The following is an 18,766-nucleotide window of genomic DNA, read 5'->3' as shown; positions in this document are numbered from 1 at the left end:
TGAGTATGTTGAATTTTTAGAATAATCTCGATTTATGTGTAAATGCTGAGAATCCTAAAGGTTTGAAATTTTATCTTTCGTGTGAATCATGACATTCAAACAATGGATTGGTCATCGATCCATAAGTATGCACAACCATATGGTATACAACAATCATTAGTTGAAGAAAACCACTTTCGTATAAATTAAAGACAATTTTACGAATCGTCAACATTGCATCAATAATGAAAAGTCATAGCTAGTTTGCTACCAATTAGCCATCAACGAAGTGCAACCAATATCAAATGTAGTAGTACAAATGTAGTACAATTGGGGTACAAATATCATAATTATGATGAACTAACAAATATGGATCGCTTGAAAGTACATACATGGCAACCCAATGAGTTCTATGTACGAATTGAAGTGTTTTCTACATCTGAATTTTCTATGGGTTGGTCGTTCAAGGGATGAATATAAACTCTTCTTATTTTAGGATTTAACATGAATAAGATAGATCCTTTTCCAATCTTATTTATGTTAACGTTTCCTTCAATGAACCTTCCTATATTTGAATACGAGCTTACAAAACCCCATATTTAAGTCGGGGTTGTCCTTAATAATTTGTTCTCTTAAAACGTTGAGCGAAGCTTCTTATTTTTCCTCCTCCCCCCATTATTTTGTTGACATTTTTATGTATGAACCTATTTTGTATAAACAAATTAGGAATAATATGTCTTAATGGGTAAATGAGTGATTGTGTCATTACCAAAGGGCAAGAGTTGCCCTAATTTAGGGCTTGTCCAATTGATTTGACTAAATTCAAGATGCTTCTTGCTTGGGCCAATCCAACAGCAACATGAATCCCTAATTTTCATGTTTATATTTTGAAATGAACCAAAATGCCTATGTTAAAGTGCTTATCTAAATTCATCTTACAGGCTTGATGCTTGCCATTGTTAACAAGATTCAATATAACAAATAACATCCAAACATCAAATTGTACACAATAACAAAAAGAAAGGATACATGTAATATTGTTGCTTAGTGAGGTCCGAAAGGAAGACATTTTTATCCTCCAATTAATGGGCTTATCCCCATTGATATTGTCGAATGCAAGACACAAGTCCATATTGGCAAATGTTGACGTCGAATCCGAACATCACAAATACTTTCCAAACATTGACATGTTTGTAAATAAAGCATGTGAGGATACATCCTTCCTCGAGTGCAACCTCGTAGGGTAGACATGTGATAAATAAGAATAAATAAGTATTCCCCAACGATTGACTAATTTATAATTCAAAAGAGGAATGCATGCAAATTTAGATACTTGAGGGCAATAATACAGGGCTATAGTCACGTATAACGATTAGTTTTGCAAAATGTAGATTCGTTTCACATCGAGATGAAGGTAGAATGTGCACATCGTTCAACATATTTAGGGTGTTATCCGATACATGAGCAACCTTGGGATCTTCAAGGGTTTGTTTAATGACGATAGGAATGTGGACAACGCAGTGTATATGGGGGGTGGAAGTATGGCGGTGCGAAGACATGCAAATTGGGACATGATACGGTACAATATGATACGATACGATACGACACAACACATTGTCGTGATGTGGCGTGGCCAAAGGTAGGAAGCAGAAAAGAGAGGGTCCATTCACATCCATTGAAATATATGTAAATATGAAAATTTTATGTGGGTGAAAGTATGGTGATGCAAAGATATACAAGTTGGGACACGATACGATACGACATGACACATTGTTGTGATGTGGATGGCCAAAGATAGAAGTGGAAAAAGGGAGAGCCATAGATTTTGTACTATGGGTATAGATTTTGATTCTATATTAGCACAATTCTGATTAAGGACTATTTATTCCTTTTTCTTTTCCGAACAAAGATAGGGAATAAGCACATTTAATGTTGAAATTAAGCGCCTCTTTTTCTCTATAAAAAGAGGACAACATGGCTTACTTCGGGTTGCTCATTTTGGTTCAGGAGTGTACCATTAGGAGCTCGCTCATTTTGTCTTTAGAGAGTACACCGTTAGGGGGCCGCCTATTTTGTGTCTTGGCACGTACCATTAGGGGTTTTTTTCTCTTCTTCTTAGAACTTTAGGTCTTATGAGTTTTTTCTTTTAATCTTCTTCTTCTTCAAACTTTAGGATTTCATTTGAGAGGTCAAGGTTTTCTTCTTTGCGAGCTTTTAGGATTATTGTTCGTCTTTTTCTCAAGCGTACATTGAGACCAATTCTCAACACCCTTACACATCGGTGGATTGAACGGGGGGGTTGGGCGAACTCACTCGTCGGTCGTTCGATCCACTGATGTGTAAGGGCGCTGAGAATCAAGTGTACATTGAGACCAATTCTCAGCGCCGTTACACATCGGTGGATTGAACGGTGGGGTTGGGCAAACTTACTCGTCGGTCGTTCGTAGGGATCGGCAACGGCTCGGCTCAAGCCTAAACCGTTTGGCTTAGCCGGCTCGAAAACAGCTTGGCGGCTCGGCTCGGCTCGGTTTAGGCTTGAACTTGCCTTAACGGTTTGAGCTCGGCTCGGCTCGGCTTGAGCCTCGCCAAACCGGCTCAAGCCGGCTAAACTGTTTAAGCCATTTATAAACTTTAGAGAGAGGGGAAGAGACAACAGACAAGGGGAAAGAGAGAGAGAGAGAGAGAGAGTGAGGGAGACTAAACAGACGATGGGAGGGAGAGAGGGAGGGAGGGAGAACTACACAGACATGGAGAGAGAGGGAGAGGGAGGGAGACAACATATAAGGAGAGAGAGAGAGAAAGAAAGAAAGAAAGAAAGATATATTAACGTCTTCTAAGGCCAAATTTGGCCCATGAGACGATTGGGTTACAACAAAAATGAGTGTTTATCCAATCATCAAAACTAAAATAAAAGAAAATAGCTTAAGCTAAGAAAGTTCTAGTATTGTACAAAACTTTGCACTAAGCCTAATCTCATTTCCACCCAAGTCTCTCAAAAAGAAGTGGGAGGTCAAAAGTTTTTGGTGTGGGTGTGACCCATGGTCCTGATGCATAGAGTGCCCTAGCCATGGCTTCTAGGCGGTGTAGTTCACGTTCCCTTATTTTCTTTATTGCTTCTACATCTTGTCAAGTTGCTTTGAAACCCGACATCCGAGGGCGTTTGGTTCTTCTTTGATTTTCTGCTTCATCAAGGAAAAGTCCGAGTGGTGCAGGTGTGTCAACATTCATTGTCTCCCCCTGTTCCTGAAAAACTTCATTTATTATATGTTGGTAAACATTAGCAACATTATTATCCACGTTTTGTAATTTATTCTCTCTGTGTTGTTTCAATTCTAAGATGTATCTACCTAATTTCTTTATATCTAGTGTATCTAATAGTTTAGGGAGGGTGGGAGAGGAACCAAGTATGTCTTGGTATTTTGCCCTTATCTCGGCATAGGTGGGGCATTTGCATGTAAAATGGTACTCATCCTCTATCTCTATGTGGCATAACCTACATATCCTTTCCTCCCTAGGGACTCCATTAGTATGTCCATTCTCAATCTCAAGTTGGTGAGATGATATTCTAAGTTGACCAATGGCAACCCTTAGTGCATGTGGTAAGAATACATCTAGATATTTTGGGCGCGTGATAAAACCTAACTCAGAGAAGTGCATAAAGTGTTCCTTATTGTACGCCATTTTAGATGGGAGTGGCTCTAGTGGGGTGATCCATTTATACCGAGTATAAATTTGCCATATTTCTTGGCGTATTACTTTATTACGGTCCTCATGAGAGATTAAAGTGTTATCAGTCGTGTGGTCGTACTTAAGGGGGGGGAGGTTATTAATGTCTCTCGAGGAGTGAGAGGGATGCATGTCCTCTTGTAAGTCTATCCTTCGCTGCTTGTGTCATCGAAAATTTACCTGAGCGGGCATTGAAAGTGACTCCGAGATAGACATATGATCTAGCCACCTCAACTGGGCTATGGGAGATAGTTAGGTGACACTTAGCTCTAACTTGGGCCAACGTGTGGAAGATAAGGACTTTAGTTTTCCCTAGATTCACTACCAATCCTCGTTGTGTGCAAAAGTCATCTAAGGCATTAAGGTGCCTTTGTAGGTCGTGTTCGGATTCAGAGAGCAAAACTTTGTCATCTGCATAGAGCAAGATACGCACCTGCGTATCCCCAAGGACTACTCCATTGCCTCCCTTACGAGCAATAAAATCTGTGATCTCATCAATGTAGATCCCAAAAAGAGTCGGAGATAAGGGGCAACCTTGTTTTACACCAATAGTGCTAGTGAAACTATCGAATATGCCGCCTGGGCATCGAACACACCCGGACACTTGTTCATATAGTGCGTAGATGGCCCAAACCATGTCATCTGGTATCCTCAAGCTCTTAAGCCTATCCAACAACCACTCTCTAGGGACCGTGTCAAAGGCTTTGCAGAAGTCCACAAAACAACAATATAGTTTCTTCTTGCGAGCCTTAGTCTGGTCAATTAAGCATCTAAGTGTGAAGATATGGTCAATAGTGGAAAAGGCTCGTCTAAAGCCAGCCTGTTCAGGTGCACGAAGATTTAAGGTCTCCATATACTCGCTAAGCTCTGCCTCCATTACTGCGAGAGAGAGAGAGACTACAGAGATGAGGAGAGAGAGAGAGAGAGAGAGAGAGAGACTACACAGAGGGGAGAGAGAGAGAGAGGAACTACATAGAGGGGAGAGAGGGAGAGAGTCGAGACCACAGACGTGAGAGAGAGTGGGAGGGAGAGCTTGTACAATGTATAGTATATAGTATATAGTGGATCATTTGAGAGAGAGAGGGAGGGAGGTTTCTAAACCAGTTTCCAAGCCGGTTTGGAAACCGGTTTACAAGCCGTTTACCAAACCGGTTCAGGCTAAACCGGTTTGTGAACCGGCTCGGCTCGGTTCGGCTCAAGTTTGAGATCCCGTAAACGGTTTAGGCTTAGCTGGTTTGGCTTGGATCAGGCCAAACCGGCTAAGCCTAAACCGAACCGTTGCCGATCCCTAGTCGTTCAATCCACCGAGGTGTAAGGGCGCTGAGAATTGGTTGTTCGAAGGGACTCAGACGAAGTGGCACGAGAACACTACTCGGATTTGAGGCATCGTAGGCGTCGGAGGTAGTTGCGGTCTCGTCGGCCCACTCGTCTTGCAGCTTCACTGGAAAACTCAATCGACTCCCCAACTTTTGCGCCATTTGAAGCTCAATGGTTATCTTCTTATCATTCAATGTATCACTACTACATACGTTACCGTTACTGTATGTGTAATTGCTATGTACATTTGTAACCCTATTTTATAAAGGGGTTCTTTTTCTTAAAGCTAGCATTTCATGCAATGGCAATGGCACATTCATGGTTTCATATGGCCAAGAAGCCCAAAGGACTGAAAGCCCAATGGACAACTCCATGAGACCCACCCATACCCATTACACAGAGAGAGAGAAGAGAGAGAAGAGAGAGAGACCCCTGTCCTGTTGTAGTGAAATCTGGACCTCTCTCTGTGTCTGTCTCTGTCTCACGTCCGACTTCTCTGTGACATTAGGGTTCGCAGATCGCCCTTCGATTCTCTGCATCGCCAATCGCGCTCTCCCTCCCTCTGCGCCCCTCTTTTTCCTCTCAGGATTGGATCCTCCCAAAACCATGTCTGCCCCCAAATTCAACCTCAACAACCCTGCTGTCAAGAGGATCCTGCAGGAAGTGAAAGAGATGCAGAGCAACCCTAGCGATGACTACATGAGCCTCCCTCTGGAGGTACTTAACTTATTTCATTCGTCCCTGTGATTTTTCTCTGTACTGTTCTTTTTGGCTCTAGATTCGGTTTAGGGTTATAGATTTTGGCTAGTCTGGTTGGGTTTTTTATGACGTCGATTAGGCTTTGCTTTTGGCTAAGACTTGCATACATTTTATGCTTGTATTATAAATTGTTGCGTTGTTACAAATGTAATTCTGATGTGACGCGATTCGATTATTCCCGTTTTCTTTGGAAAGTGACATGATTTTGATGATACGTATGGATATTAATTGATTGGCTGTCTCATGCTGAGATGAGTCAGAGAAAGATCTCCAAATCGTGCTTGCCATTGATTGTTAGATTTCCAATACTGAACGTTTCAGTGTGAAGCGTAGTATCACAGTGAGATGGGTTGGAAGAAGGAAATGTAAATTCGCATTCCACTGGCTTTTGGACTTCAAAGATAAAACCTTTTGGGGGTGAAACACAGTTTCCTAATGAGATTATTTAAGGAAGGAAATCTATATTTCACATTCCACTGGTTTTTGGGCTTCAAAGATCAAGCTTTTTGCAAGTGATACATAGTCTCGTAGTGAGATGAGTTGAAGTAAACTGCAATCTGACATTATATGGATTTTTGGATTTCATAGATCAAATGTGTTGCAGGTGAAACATAATTCTGTAGTGAGATGAGTTCAAGGAAATCTCAATTCTACGTCCCTGTTAATGGGATTTATGTGAACACCGCTATATGCAACTTATATGATTTCTCAGTGTAAGCATAAACTGATACATGATGTGGAACCTGAATGCAGGACAATATTTTTGAATGGCAGTTTGCCATTCGAGGACCTCGAGATTCGGAGTTTGAAGGAGGAATCTATCATGGCCGCATTCAACTTCCACCTGAATACCCTTTCAAACCTCCGGCATTCATGCTTTTAACTGTAAAAAAAACGAATCGACCTCAGTCTTCGTATAATCATATATACTGATTTGTCCATTGCTAGCCTAGGGCCTATATTATTGTTTATGTTGGTTCCATTGCTTTAACAGCCAAATGGGAGGTTTGAGACACAAACGAAGATATGCTTAAGCATTTCTCAATACCATCCAGAGCACTGGCAACCATCATGGAGTGGTATGTTCTTGAAATTTTTTTTAATATATTGTTGTAATGTGCTTATGAAGTCAAAAGCCATTTACTATTTTGTTTCAAAGACAGTGAGGACTGCATTGGTGGCTTTGATTGCCTTCATGCCCACTAAGGGCAATGGCGCTATTGGTTCCTTGGAGTTCACGAAGGAAGAGAGGAAGGCCCTGGCTTTAAAGTCAGTTGAAGCGGCCCCGAAATATGGGAATGCAGAACGGCAGAAAGTGATTGATGAGGTTTTGACAGATTCTCTTCTGTAGAAGCTACATTAGAATATGATTATCCTTCTCTAACAACATACTTTTTTTATCCTCTCTGATTATACTAGATACACTTAGAGATGATAAAACGGATTCAGGCTGTGCAAGAACCTGTTGAATCTGTTAAGGATGCTGGCCCCAAAACAAATGAGGGAGAATTGAGGAAGATTGCAGATTCTGTGGATATAGGAAAACCTATTCCAACACATAGTGGAAATACAAGTGAACCAATTGTGCCTGTAGAGACAGCTAATGATGATGAAAATGCACCGGTTGCCCAAGCTGGGGGATCAATTGTTTCTTCTTCTATAGAACCAAGGCCTGTGGTAGTCCCTGCTCAAGTGAGATCTAGTACGAGGCCACAAGCATCGGATGATCATTTTCTAACGTTGCTAGCCATTGGCTTGGTTGTAGCATTAGCAGCACTTGTGATACGGAAGTTTTATCATTCTTTCTCTTGGATAAGCTTCAAATGATTGATGGAAGTGTACGATGCAAAGATGGAGATATAGAAAATCAAATATTGTATATCCACCAAGCAGTATTTGTGGCAGTCTGGTTATTTCATAAAGATTTGTATAGATATGTTAGCTAGATCTTTTTATATTTTGGCTTGTCATAGCTCCATATAGAGCCCAAACTGTATGTGTCATCCAACACATTTTATTATATAGAATTTGCTTGTGTCAAGAGAAATGTTGAAAATAATGTCAGTGGTAATGCTTCTCTGAAGTTAAACCATGTCCAACATTATTCTAAAGAGTCCCCAAAACCCTGAGCCTCCATACATGGGCGTACAACTTTGCAGAGGCCTTTGGTATTGGTAAACGCTCGCCTGGGCCTGGCCACTGTGAGAAGGCATCCCTTCTCCCAAAGTTACGGGCCATTTTGCCGAGTTCTTTGAAGATTCAATTCCAATTCCTATTTTATCAATTCTGGAAAGTATTAACTTAACTAACTCAGTGATACCTAACCCTAAAATTAATGTGCAAGATGTGCATCTAATATGATATTTAGGAGTAGTTTCATGCTATAATAGACCACAAATTCTTGTAATAGCATAACATCACAGTTTTATGCTTCATCATGCATAAACAGAAGTGCTGATAAAAAGGCCCAGTTTGCCCCCTTACATGACCAGATTTACACTTGCAGACTGATTATAACTGCAATTTCAAGCATACAAGTAAATGGCTGGAGATTTTCATGGGAAAACAATGAGACATTAGAGAAATTAAATGGGCTTGCATCATTACGTTCGTAATGGAGCTCGTACATAACTACATGTTTAAATGAGGGAATTACAATCATGAACATTGCCTAGCGAGTACTTTTAACATCCAACTCACTTGGCCTCTTGGAAATATAGATACATTAATTCTCATTTACAATCAACATAGAGCACTAGAACAATCAAATAGCCATGGTGCTTGGGGGTGGTCGGGTGGAACAGGTTCTTCTATCCAATCTATTTACCTTGTTTTTACTTTATATACTCTTAACAATTTTGCTACCGACATGTGTTGTTTAAATGTACTGGCATTAGAACACAAACATTCTAACCACATGTGCTAAAAAAGTGATATAATTTCCTCTTCTTATGGTTTGCTACTTCGGAGTTGGGTATTAAATGATAGAGATACGAGATGATTTTCTAGTCATGAAGTGCTCAAAATGTGATGCAATTTTCTCCAATGTAGTGTGAAAGGATTCTACATATGCAGGGGTTGCCTCAATAACTCCATGCAGTGTTTACTCAATACTATCAGCTTTTGCCTTAACTTCTGATGTAAATTCAAAAGAAGAATATCTTAACCTGTAAAGTATGAATAAGGTAAATTTAAATTCTCTATATTTAGGTAGACAAGGAAATCAATCTGTAGAGACGCTTGGATTTGAAAATGGATAATTGAATTTGAAATATATAATTCTCATAATAATCCAAGATATATATCAGCTATATTGCCCATGATAAGAAACCATAAGAATGGAATTATAATTGTCGCACGAAAAGAGCCTTTAAAAATACGAAGACTGATAATTATGTTAGATACACACGAGAAGATAGAAAGCCATGGTAAACTTGGTTGAGCCTATCGAGAAATGTACCCAAAAAAGATAACAATTAAGTTAGATACAGAATAAAGCTCAGTTGTGCCAATCCCGAAATGTGTCATCATTCTATTTGGGAATAAAATTACATCATTAGATCCCAATACATGGTTATGGCATCATCAACTTAGAAAACATCATAGGATATCTCCTTAGTTAGCTCTTTATAAAGTTAAAAGCATATGGGCTATAGTTATTTATATGTAAAATGTACTCCACAGATTTCTCCTTTGTATTCTAACTATCCATTCCTCTATTCTGAACCGACCTGTTTAGAAATAGGGATTATCATAAATGACAAATCAATGTCATCTACTTTAATTCAGTCAGCTGTGTTTCAAAATAACAAACTTTTAAGATGATCATATAGGTAAGAATGCATGAAAAACCATCCCAAATTCTGATACATGTAAAACTCAAAGCTAGAATTCAATCATGCACGTTGCCAAAAAAATATTTACTTTCTGGGGCTCAATGATTAACAGCAACCACCTTAATTAGAGAACAGAATAGTTGATTGTAACAAACAAAAATAACAGACTAGTCGTGAAATGGGAATCACACAATGTTATCAGGCCATCAATCAATGCTGCCAAGTTAAAAGAGGATTTAGTCAAATGTTGAGGGTACGTAGGGGGTTCAAATCTTGTAGAATCTTTTGTCTCAAGTGGAGTTGAAAGCAAGTTTAAGAAACATCAAGTGTAAAGAAAATTCACAATTTAATAGGTTGATGAATAATGAAGTGTTTAGTTGATTTGGTTAATCATCTCAACTCCTCATTCCTTGTTCTTGATCATATCATTCTCACATGGAACCCCATGTTCATGTTCTCATCCACAGATGCATCTTGGCAACATAGCCCATGATATATATCTTGTCAATCAATCATGTGCAATATTCCTAGTAATCAATCGTAAACAATATACTCTCATCACTCGCACATAATGTCAGTGCTACAAGTAAGAACGTTTCATTGGTAACCATGCATATGATGGATGTATGGCTAATGTAACCTGAAGTCGAATCAAAATTTTTATCATGGAAAATGTTAGTTTAAAGAGAATGGTAAAGAACATCTTGGTCACTGTTATGAAACGAAATTACTCCTCGAGGAATGTGGGAAATTTTGAATTCTCTGCAACGCAAAAATAATTATCAATGCGCACATTTAGAATTTTATGAATGTATGCATTTAGAACCACATAGATGTAGACATCAAATCTTTTCTTCTGAAGAAGTGAACAAATTTGCTATTTTCAATGAATTGTTATGGAAACCACTTTGATGGGAAAATGCTCACCAATCTTCATAAACAAATCTCTTGTGATACCACCATAAGGGCATTCATAATATCATTAACCATACATTCAAATTCGTATGGATGATCATACAAGTCATGCATTAATGATATGACTGTAAAAATACCTGATTACAAAATCTTCCAACCATACATAAATATCTAGAACCCAAATATAGATAAATTGGCAAGTAGGCAAGGGCTGGAGATGCTTATTACAAAGCCAGGGATTGGATGCATTGTAAACAACGATTTTTGGATAATTTCATCCATTCATAAAATGAAAATAAGGCTTTTGAAAACCAGGCCTCCTGTGTTGTCCATAAATATGGATTATGGATACAACTAGCAAGTGCCCTTAGCTGTCGTCTAACACCACTTTGAATGTCTCACTAATACCCAAATGTTGGATGTCTATTAGCAAAATTTATGCGGTGTATGAAACTCTCTTCACTATACACAACGAAGTCCCTCCTCAAGAATCCGATTTCAACGCATAAAGGGCACAGCAAGTTTATGTAGAAGAAACATTGCTTTACATTTTTATTTTTTCAGGCATATTACCGCAGCAAAAATAATTTATTCAAGCCTTTTGCTTAACTTGCCTATAAATCTGGACCATCCACTCAGCATATCCAATGGATCCAGCAATGCGGTCTTCGACGAGGTTGAAGAGCACCAAAAACCCTTCCCTTGGTTGATCACCTTGTCTGACCAAAATACATTGTTGATAAGCAGCAGGATCACTGATCCTAAGAGATTTTAATAAGTTCATAAATGTTTTTGATAAACCATTATGCTGATCCACAACCACCACCTGCAACAATATATCTTGCTCAGAAATTTGCAGAAATACTTTATCATAGATTCATATAAATACATCATATAGAAACAGTGAGAAAATGTAGTAGCCCTGCACTTAGTTTTTTCACAGCTTTCATGAAATATCTATCTAAATGATTTTGACTTTCCTTTTCTTAATGACAATAGGAGAGTGGACGAATAAACAGTGGGATGTAAGATGAACTGTCATGCAGCTTTTCACTTCTTATTTTTTTGCGTTCAGCCTTCTCTATATACGTAATATAATTAATAATTATACACATCCCAGAGACAGAGAGATAGCCACATTTGTAACTACCTACATGGAACCAAAAGTAGAACAACACAATATACTTGAGGGAGGTTCACACATACTTTGGAAGATACTATGACTCTGTATTGGTTATAGAGGGGAGAAGGAAACCACACACTAATGTTCAGCTAATCAATTGAAACTAACCCAAGGGTATTGAGTACATGAATGACTGATCAGTAAGTGACAAAGATGCCCCATTCGGCAGGATTAAATGGATCCCTGACTGCAAACGTATCTTCGAGACAGGGCACATGATGCACAAGTATTAGTCTCTGGGGGAGTGATGTCATGCCTGATCCAGCAAGTGAAGTTATATATCTCCAATCTCCACATGACAGAGCTCAAATCTGGTGTGCTCTTTACCAATGTGAAGGTGGTATTCCACATTGATTGCTCTTATGTCACATGGAAATTTTAAGGAACCATCTATATATATTATTAAACAAAAGAACTGGGCTGTGACCACATATGGAACACATCAAATAAACAACAGGGCCGGTTACATCGAGCTTAGAGCCAAATAACCCGTTACATTAGGTTTATTAAGAGCATGAAATTTGAACATATTCAACGTATATATGTGGTAATATAAGTCTGGATAGAGATCATTTCTATATTTCTTGCCATCACAAACTATGTATGATGTTTAATAGCAACAGCCTCTGAATTTACAGCATAGACATTTTTTAAATACATATTTGGCACAAGTTTCTTATAGAAACAGAACAAATGCAAGGAAATTATCTACTTCACTAAAGTTTCTCTTTGATTGTAGTGTGGACTTCCCTTTGGTGAGCTATCCAGATTTTCTAAATTCCAAAGTTTTCCGGTGCTTGAAATTTGGGTATCCAATGATGGAAAAGATGACAAATGTATAAATATAATATGACAATAAAGTTGTCTAAGGCAGGAATCAGGCCCAAAGAAACGTTGCTCTGCTCACCACCTATGTTGGTGTGTCAGGGCCATCCCAAAGAAGCTCCTGATCCCCCCCTTCCTGAGAAGCTTTGACCTAGCGACAGAACCCACTACCAACCAAATGACCTCCAGAAATTTGTAAGTAGACAATGTTTAGAATATGGTACCCTAACGTTTCTTTGAGAGTCATGTGTTTTTCCTGAAAACTTCAACACACTACCAACTCTCACTGATGTATCTCAGCTTTACATAGTTGTTCAATTCTCATCTTAGAATCCCACAGATTGTGAATGATTCTGAGACCAAATCAATGGCAGCAAAGTTTATGCATTTAAAGTTTATGCCAATCATCATGTGTACTAATATCATCATGAAATGTGGGACTGAAACATGATATTCCATTATAATCAAATCAATGCATATTGTGGGGCTTTATTGTAATATTTCTATTTAAAAAACCAAAAGGGGATAGAATTGTACAATTTCGCAAAACTGGTAGGAAGTATATATCGTACTAAGATGTGTTGTTCTTACAGACACCAATTTCAGGAAGTATATTTCAGACAACTGGTAGCAAGTATATATCATACTAAGATGTATTGTTCTTACTGAAGCCAATTTCAGGAAGTAAAGCAGGGAATAGAAATATTTGTAGTATAGAAACAGTCAACAATATGTGTATACCTTGCTTAGATCTGTTGTCTTTACAGCCTCCATGCCCAATAACTGCACTAAAAATTCTGTCGGCAGAACACTCCCAAACCACACAATAAATTTTACCCCATCATTCACGATAAAAGCACCCTGAGAATCCAACCTTTCAACTGTGAGAGGCAGAGGTTCTATGGACTTGATATCACCACCACCCTGCAAGAACAGCGTTAAAATACATAAATATCTAGGTATTAGTCTACTCTGAGTCAGATTTGAGAGAAATAGATGTAGTGGACTCATGTACCTTAATAAGCCATTCATCAAGTCGAAACATGGTTGGATAAAGAAAATTTAGAAGACGTGGCACAGACATAACCATCATCTCCAAACTGGCATAGAGTCGTTCATCTAATGTGGCACCAGTATTGCCTCCACGCAATGCAAGGCATTTTGATAGTGATAAGCAATATAAGGGCAAAAGCTTAAGAGATTCTGGATAAATAAGCCTCCCAGTCAATGCATGCTGCACTCCAAAGATATTTTGATACTCCCGTAGAGCTAGGACAAGCTTTGACTGCACAAATTGCTGCCGAACATCATCTAGCTTCATGGTTAATGATTTTTCCAATGCTGCAATGAAGCAATTTGAATTAGAGAGACTTTCACCAGAAACTGTTGTCGTTCACAGTGCACACTGTGACTCAGAGAGAGAGAGAGAACATAAAGATGTACCCTTGTCATTAGTAAAGGGTTGCTCCTAATTACAGATGGATAGAAAGTGAGTAACGAGAGACTCCATACATACAACATGTAGAACACAGTAAAGAATCGAATGGTTTGTAATCGATTAGGTGGAGTTGGGTTGGGGGGAACGACAGGAATTGACCCAAGACAATAAAAAGATGCAAAATGTGTAATCACGACAACAGAAGAATAAGGTATGTGTCTGTTAATAAGATCTTTTAAATTCATGCTTACCTATCCTGCTCAATAGCATCATGATAGCTCCAGTATCTGCACTGCGGTACATTTCATTAAGATCTGAAGTAAGTGGGGCAGCTAATGTATGTATACGTATACGTCTTTCTCCATTTGACGATGTATATCTATGAAGAGGTTAAATACATACAAAAGTACAAGATCTTTTATGTTTCCAGTCTTAACAACTATGATTCTATATACTGAAAAGTATTAATCCTGCAGCAGAAGGATACAGTAAAGCAGCTTGCAAATAAGCAGTTTGAGAGGTCAAAAGTGATTCTTCGAGTATCATTTGCATTGCGAAAGCTTTATCACAATCAACAGCAGGAAGTGCCATCAAATCTGAACTACGGAGTAGGAAATGTCCATGATAAGTGTTGAAACGCATACCTGTACAAACAGGAATTGCAATCTTACTATGAGACTCCCTACTGATAGTGAATGAACACAGAAAACTTGAATTTCCAGTCCATGATTTCAACCTTTCCCACAACGAATCCTCAAGACAGCTTCCCATGCTGTCTCTCTTGTAAGATCCCTTGCAAGCTCATAGCTAAATTTTTCGCCAATTAGATGTGACTGAAATAAGGGATAATAATAGACCTGTCCTGCAGTATATTTTGCTAATGTACCTGATAGAAAAAACTATGCATTAGTCAAAATCATAAATCTACATTGTGTAAAGATATTTATTTTTTTAATGACCAACATTGGGATCAACCTAATGATGCCAAATCGATGTAACTATTCGCAAATGCATACAGGCTGACACTGATCTGGAACTTGGAAAAATCAGCTGCCATTTGCTTGTAAAATGGGTTCTCAGAATTGCGTACAGAAGCTTCTTTGTCAGAACCATATATTCTTGGATCATCACCCCTGATTTTTAGACGGCCAATACCAAGGGAAGGCAAAGTACTTTGAAAGAGGAACAATTTGCCTCCTAGTTGACTCTGCATATTACCCAAAAATAGAATTTAGCAGAGATATCATTGCAGCTTGTAATTAGAAAAAAATTAAACCACATACCATTATCATAAACACTGCTCGAAGAGCTGGACCAGTTGCTGATTCTACATTTGCATTCTCCGCAAACATGGATGGAAGACTGGTTAGCAACGATTCAACTACTGCACGAGATTCCGAAAGGTTAACGAGTAGATCATCAGGCATGGGTAAAAAGGGATCTTCCAAATCCGCAACAACCATCATTTGAGGTTGTGTCAATGAAGACTGCCACATAATCACAAAACATTGATCAAGGTCCATGTTATCCTACTTGAGGTCACAGCTGAAACTTTAAAATAAGCTTAGAATTCATGTAGAAATTTTGAGCTTTGTATTAAGAGTACCTTCAGGCTGTAGAAATGTAAGGCACTATCAAATGTTAAAAAGCCGATTTGAGTTCTCGGGTACCCAGGAAGCTTATCTAAACAAGACTTTATTGTATCCACTGCAACCTACACCGTTTTCATTGTACCAAATTATTTTCAGAGCATTGCATCCATCAAACAAACATCATGCAAGCACAAACCTCGTCATACCTGAAGCATCCCAGTTTTGATTGCCAATTCAGATACATCAATAAGAAAGAAGTAGACAGGTGGCATTGGTGGCCGAACCATGTATTCCGCAGGGGCAATCAATTCAACACTTCCTTGACACAGCTCTGGTCGCTCATCTGCATCTGTTCTCCTTCCTTTTTGATCAAGTGGGCAGTAGTACTCAGATGGAACTGCTTATACATAGCACAAACAAGATCAAAATCCAGAATTCTGTACAAAAGAAGCATATATGTAAGTTAAGAATGCTTGCCTTCATTATTCATACTACATATATTGCATCTCCATCTTCTTCCGTTATCCGTGAAAGTAACATAGGGATTGATGTATGTTCTGCAACGGCGGCACCGTACAATGCCTGAAGTACCAAAGTCTACAACAGGCACTTCCTCCTGTAAATAAAGAAACCTCTGAGTAAACAAAGATATGAAGGTTTCTGAACATCATAAAGTCAAGAAAACAACTACTTACATTCAAAGGAGCCTCAGCTAGTGGATGTACAACTACTCCAAGAGGTAGATGCCATCTGGCAGATACAGATTGAGAATTTGGCAATGAACCACTTGTTAACCGAAAGTACCTACTATGGCAATTTGTTGTCAATGAGGCAGGGGGATGCTCTGCTCTACCAGATGGCCGTGGCAAGGTGTTCAGATCAAAAGTGGATTCCATTGAACCGGGAGCAGTCATGGTCATAGACAGAGACTGAAATTCCTCGGCTAGGTTTTGTGCACCTTGATAGGGGCTCTGAAAAGGAGGGCCCTGGCTAGGTTGTCCATCTATTGGCATAGATGGCTGCCCTCCATATGGTGGAAATTGAGATGCTTGTAATCCAAATGAGGGGGCCGGGGTCATTGTAGGCATGTAAGATGTCACTGCCTGAGGTACAGGTTGGGCACTAGCTAGACCCGAGCTGAAGCTAGGTGGTCCCCTTGGTGGAGCAGTTGGTGGTACAATATAATTTGTATTCGCTATTGGTGTCGGCAATGGCATCTGATTCGTTGCTGCTTGCACCTGTCCAGACACAATTTGACCTTTAACCGCTGCATTGCTAGGTGGCCCTCTTGGAGGAGCAATTGGTGGGGGTGCCGATGCAAAGTTTGGATTTACTGTTTGAGCTTGGAACAATGTCTGATTGGTGGGTGCAGCCACCACCTGCCCAGCCATAATTGGCCCTGAAATGAGTGCATTGTTTGGTCGTGGTTCATTTAGCTGAATTGATCCAGGTATAGGTGTTGAGAAACCTGGACTAGGTATTGGCATCTTGGAGAATGGTCCTGGAATACTAACTGGACGATTCGACGGAGGTGGTGGGAAAGATCCGTATGTAGAAGAAGGTTGGCTCAATTGTCCAGTCATAGTTGTGGTGGATGAAAAAGGCGGCCTAGACAGTGCAGGGGGCATGGTTGTGAGTGAACCCACAAAAGCAGAAGAAGAATCTGAAGGTGGCCTGACCATAGTGTTAGGTTGATGTGTATGGGGGGGTCTGTAACCCTGGTTCGTATAATATGGGTTTTGATCTGTTTTTGAAGATACCGTGGGGGCTCCGATCTGAGGCGGCCGAGCATTTGGGGGAACTGACAATCTTGGAGATGGATGATATTGGGGTTTTATGCTTGGATTGGGCGGTTCCGATCCCTTCCGCGATGCAGAAGACATCTCTGCTGCAGATTTTATACAGAGTCTTAGGGAAAAGGGCAAGATCTAGTAGAGACCCAAAAACTAGTATCTTTCCTCCACAAGCAAAAAGAAGGTTTATTCTTTCTTCTTCTTTGAGCAAGATTTATACTGCAGAAAGATGGAGATCAAGCAAAGATCGAATCCACGGTGGGAGACACGCACCTGAAAACAGAGGATCCCTGATATGCCCTACCTCTCGGGGGAGGGGAGGTTCAGATGCAGATCCGGAAAGCAGAACCAAGGCTCAACGAAAGCAAAATAGAGATTGGCGAAGCAGAATAAGCCTCAGAGAAGTGGGGGAGGGGGGGGTTGCTCTGTTCCTTCCTTGGCCAGATGTGGGTTTGTTTTTTGCATACATATGTACATGATACATCTATGTATTCTATTGTTTTCCTTGATGAAGGGCTTGGGGGTGTTTTGGTGCTTCTTCTTCTTCTTCTTTCTTTATGTGTGTGTACATACATACATACCATACCATACATACATACATACATATGTACATATGTCTCTCTCTTCATCACTCAACAACTCTTAAAATGTTTCCCGTGACCACATTGTGCCCGGTGACCAACTCTCGCCACTAGATTCACCCACCCCTACGTGCAATGAGCTAACTGACTCTCGCCTGACTACATTCGCCAACCCCTATTTGCAATGACAGAGAAGAAGAAGAAGAAGAAGAAACATTGAGGGACTTTTCTCGCATCCAAGACTGAGATCCGGTCATGACGATTCGCACCCCCCCCCCCCCCCCCTAAAAGTTTCCTGTTGATCCTGCGATATAATGTTTGGTAGTTTTCTATGCCCACGATTGTGGCTAGGGCAAAGATGAATGACCGACGATCATCCCCATGGTAGAGACAACTTTTGACTTGTTTGATTGCTCAAATTTCCCATCGATGTCTCCTCATCCTTCCCCCAAGTTTCAATTGTTTGATTGCTCAAACTTCTTGGTTTCGATACTATATGATTTCAACTCCAATGTGGAGAAAGATTGCTTGTCAAGAGTAAAATTTGTGCATACGATTGTCATTTCACATGCCTTGAAGGAGTGCCTAGAGAGAGATGTAGGAGATGCACAATGATGGCTAAATAGAATGGCATGAAACAAAGAGGTTTTAGTAGACAAATATATTCCATTTTTTCTTGAGAACGTATTTAATGTTTTGAAAGTGTTTGATACTATTCTAGTTAGTCATCACTAAGGTAAGTAGTCTATACACAATATGGAACCTTTAAAGCCACATAAAAGAAGTCCACAATACTTGCACATTTCCTATAAAATGCAACAT

General features: G+C 39.6%; 2 protein-coding genes across 2 annotated transcripts; one reads left to right on the top strand and one right to left on the bottom strand.

Moving 5' to 3' along the window:
* The first annotated feature begins 5,475 nt into the window (after positions 1 to 5,475).
* Positions 5,476 to 7,828, top strand: UBC32 (ubiquitin-conjugating enzyme 32). The gene is made up of 5 exons (XM_087329561.1): positions 5,476 to 5,739; positions 6,535 to 6,666; positions 6,776 to 6,860; positions 6,945 to 7,108; positions 7,201 to 7,828. Exons 1-5 carry the CDS (start codon positions 5,629 to 5,631, stop codon positions 7,606 to 7,608), a joined length of 900 nt encoding a protein of 299 aa, XP_087185687.1. The 5' UTR covers positions 5,476 to 5,628; the 3' UTR covers positions 7,609 to 7,828.
* A 2,826-nt stretch (positions 7,829 to 10,654) lies between these two features.
* ERMO2 (Sec23/Sec24 protein transport family protein) lies at positions 10,655 to 17,706 on the bottom strand. Its single transcript, XM_087329560.1, has 13 exons — positions 17,637 to 17,706; positions 16,266 to 17,455; positions 16,048 to 16,186; positions 15,777 to 15,967; positions 15,585 to 15,692; positions 15,262 to 15,465; positions 14,954 to 15,185; positions 14,715 to 14,864; positions 14,466 to 14,622; positions 14,230 to 14,357; positions 13,556 to 13,881; positions 13,282 to 13,464; positions 10,655 to 11,358 (listed from the first exon to the last, which is right to left on the bottom strand). The coding sequence occupies exons 2-13, from the start codon at positions 17,451 to 17,453 to the stop codon at positions 11,125 to 11,127; spliced, it is 3,240 nt and encodes a 1,079-aa protein (XP_087185686.1). The 5' UTR covers positions 17,454 to 17,455; positions 17,637 to 17,706; the 3' UTR covers positions 10,655 to 11,124.
* Between the last annotated feature and the right edge of the window lie 1,060 nt (positions 17,707 to 18,766).

This window comes from Azolla caroliniana, unplaced genomic scaffold, assembly GCF_043228905.1.
Source record: "Azolla caroliniana isolate FFs.n. ecotype wild unplaced genomic scaffold, voAzoCaro1.0.p SCAF_13, whole genome shotgun sequence".
NCBI lineage: Eukaryota > Viridiplantae > Streptophyta > Polypodiopsida > Salviniales > Salviniaceae > Azolla > Azolla caroliniana.
Note: the sequence above shows the minus strand (reverse complement) of the source record. Positions and strands in the feature narration are given on the sequence as shown.

What these genes read in the sequence shown, in the direction of transcription:
- ERMO2 (XM_087329560.1), bottom strand. Translation starts at nt 17,453, where the DNA reads ATGTCTTCTGCATCGCGGAAGGGATCGGAACCGCCCAATCCAAGCATA. An exon ending in ATGTAGTATGAATAATGAAG is followed by an intron (nt 15,968 to 16,047) that starts GCAAGCATTCTT and finishes ATGTATAAGCAG; the next exon opens with TTCCATCTGAGTACTACTGC. An exon ending in GAGCAGTGTTTATGATAATG is followed by an intron (nt 15,186 to 15,261) that starts GTATGTGGTTTA and finishes GGTAATATGCAG; the next exon opens with AGTCAACTAGGAGGCAAATT.
- UBC32 (XM_087329561.1), top strand. Translation starts at nt 5,629, where the DNA reads ATGTCTGCCCCCAAATTCAACCTCAACAACCCTGCTGTCAAGAGGATC. An exon ending in CTGGCAACCATCATGGAGTG is followed by an intron (nt 6,861 to 6,944) that starts GTATGTTCTTGA and finishes TTTCAAAGACAG; the next exon opens with TGAGGACTGCATTGGTGGCT. An exon ending in GGCAGAAAGTGATTGATGAG is followed by an intron (nt 7,109 to 7,200) that starts GTTTTGACAGAT and finishes TGATTATACTAG; the next exon opens with ATACACTTAGAGATGATAAA.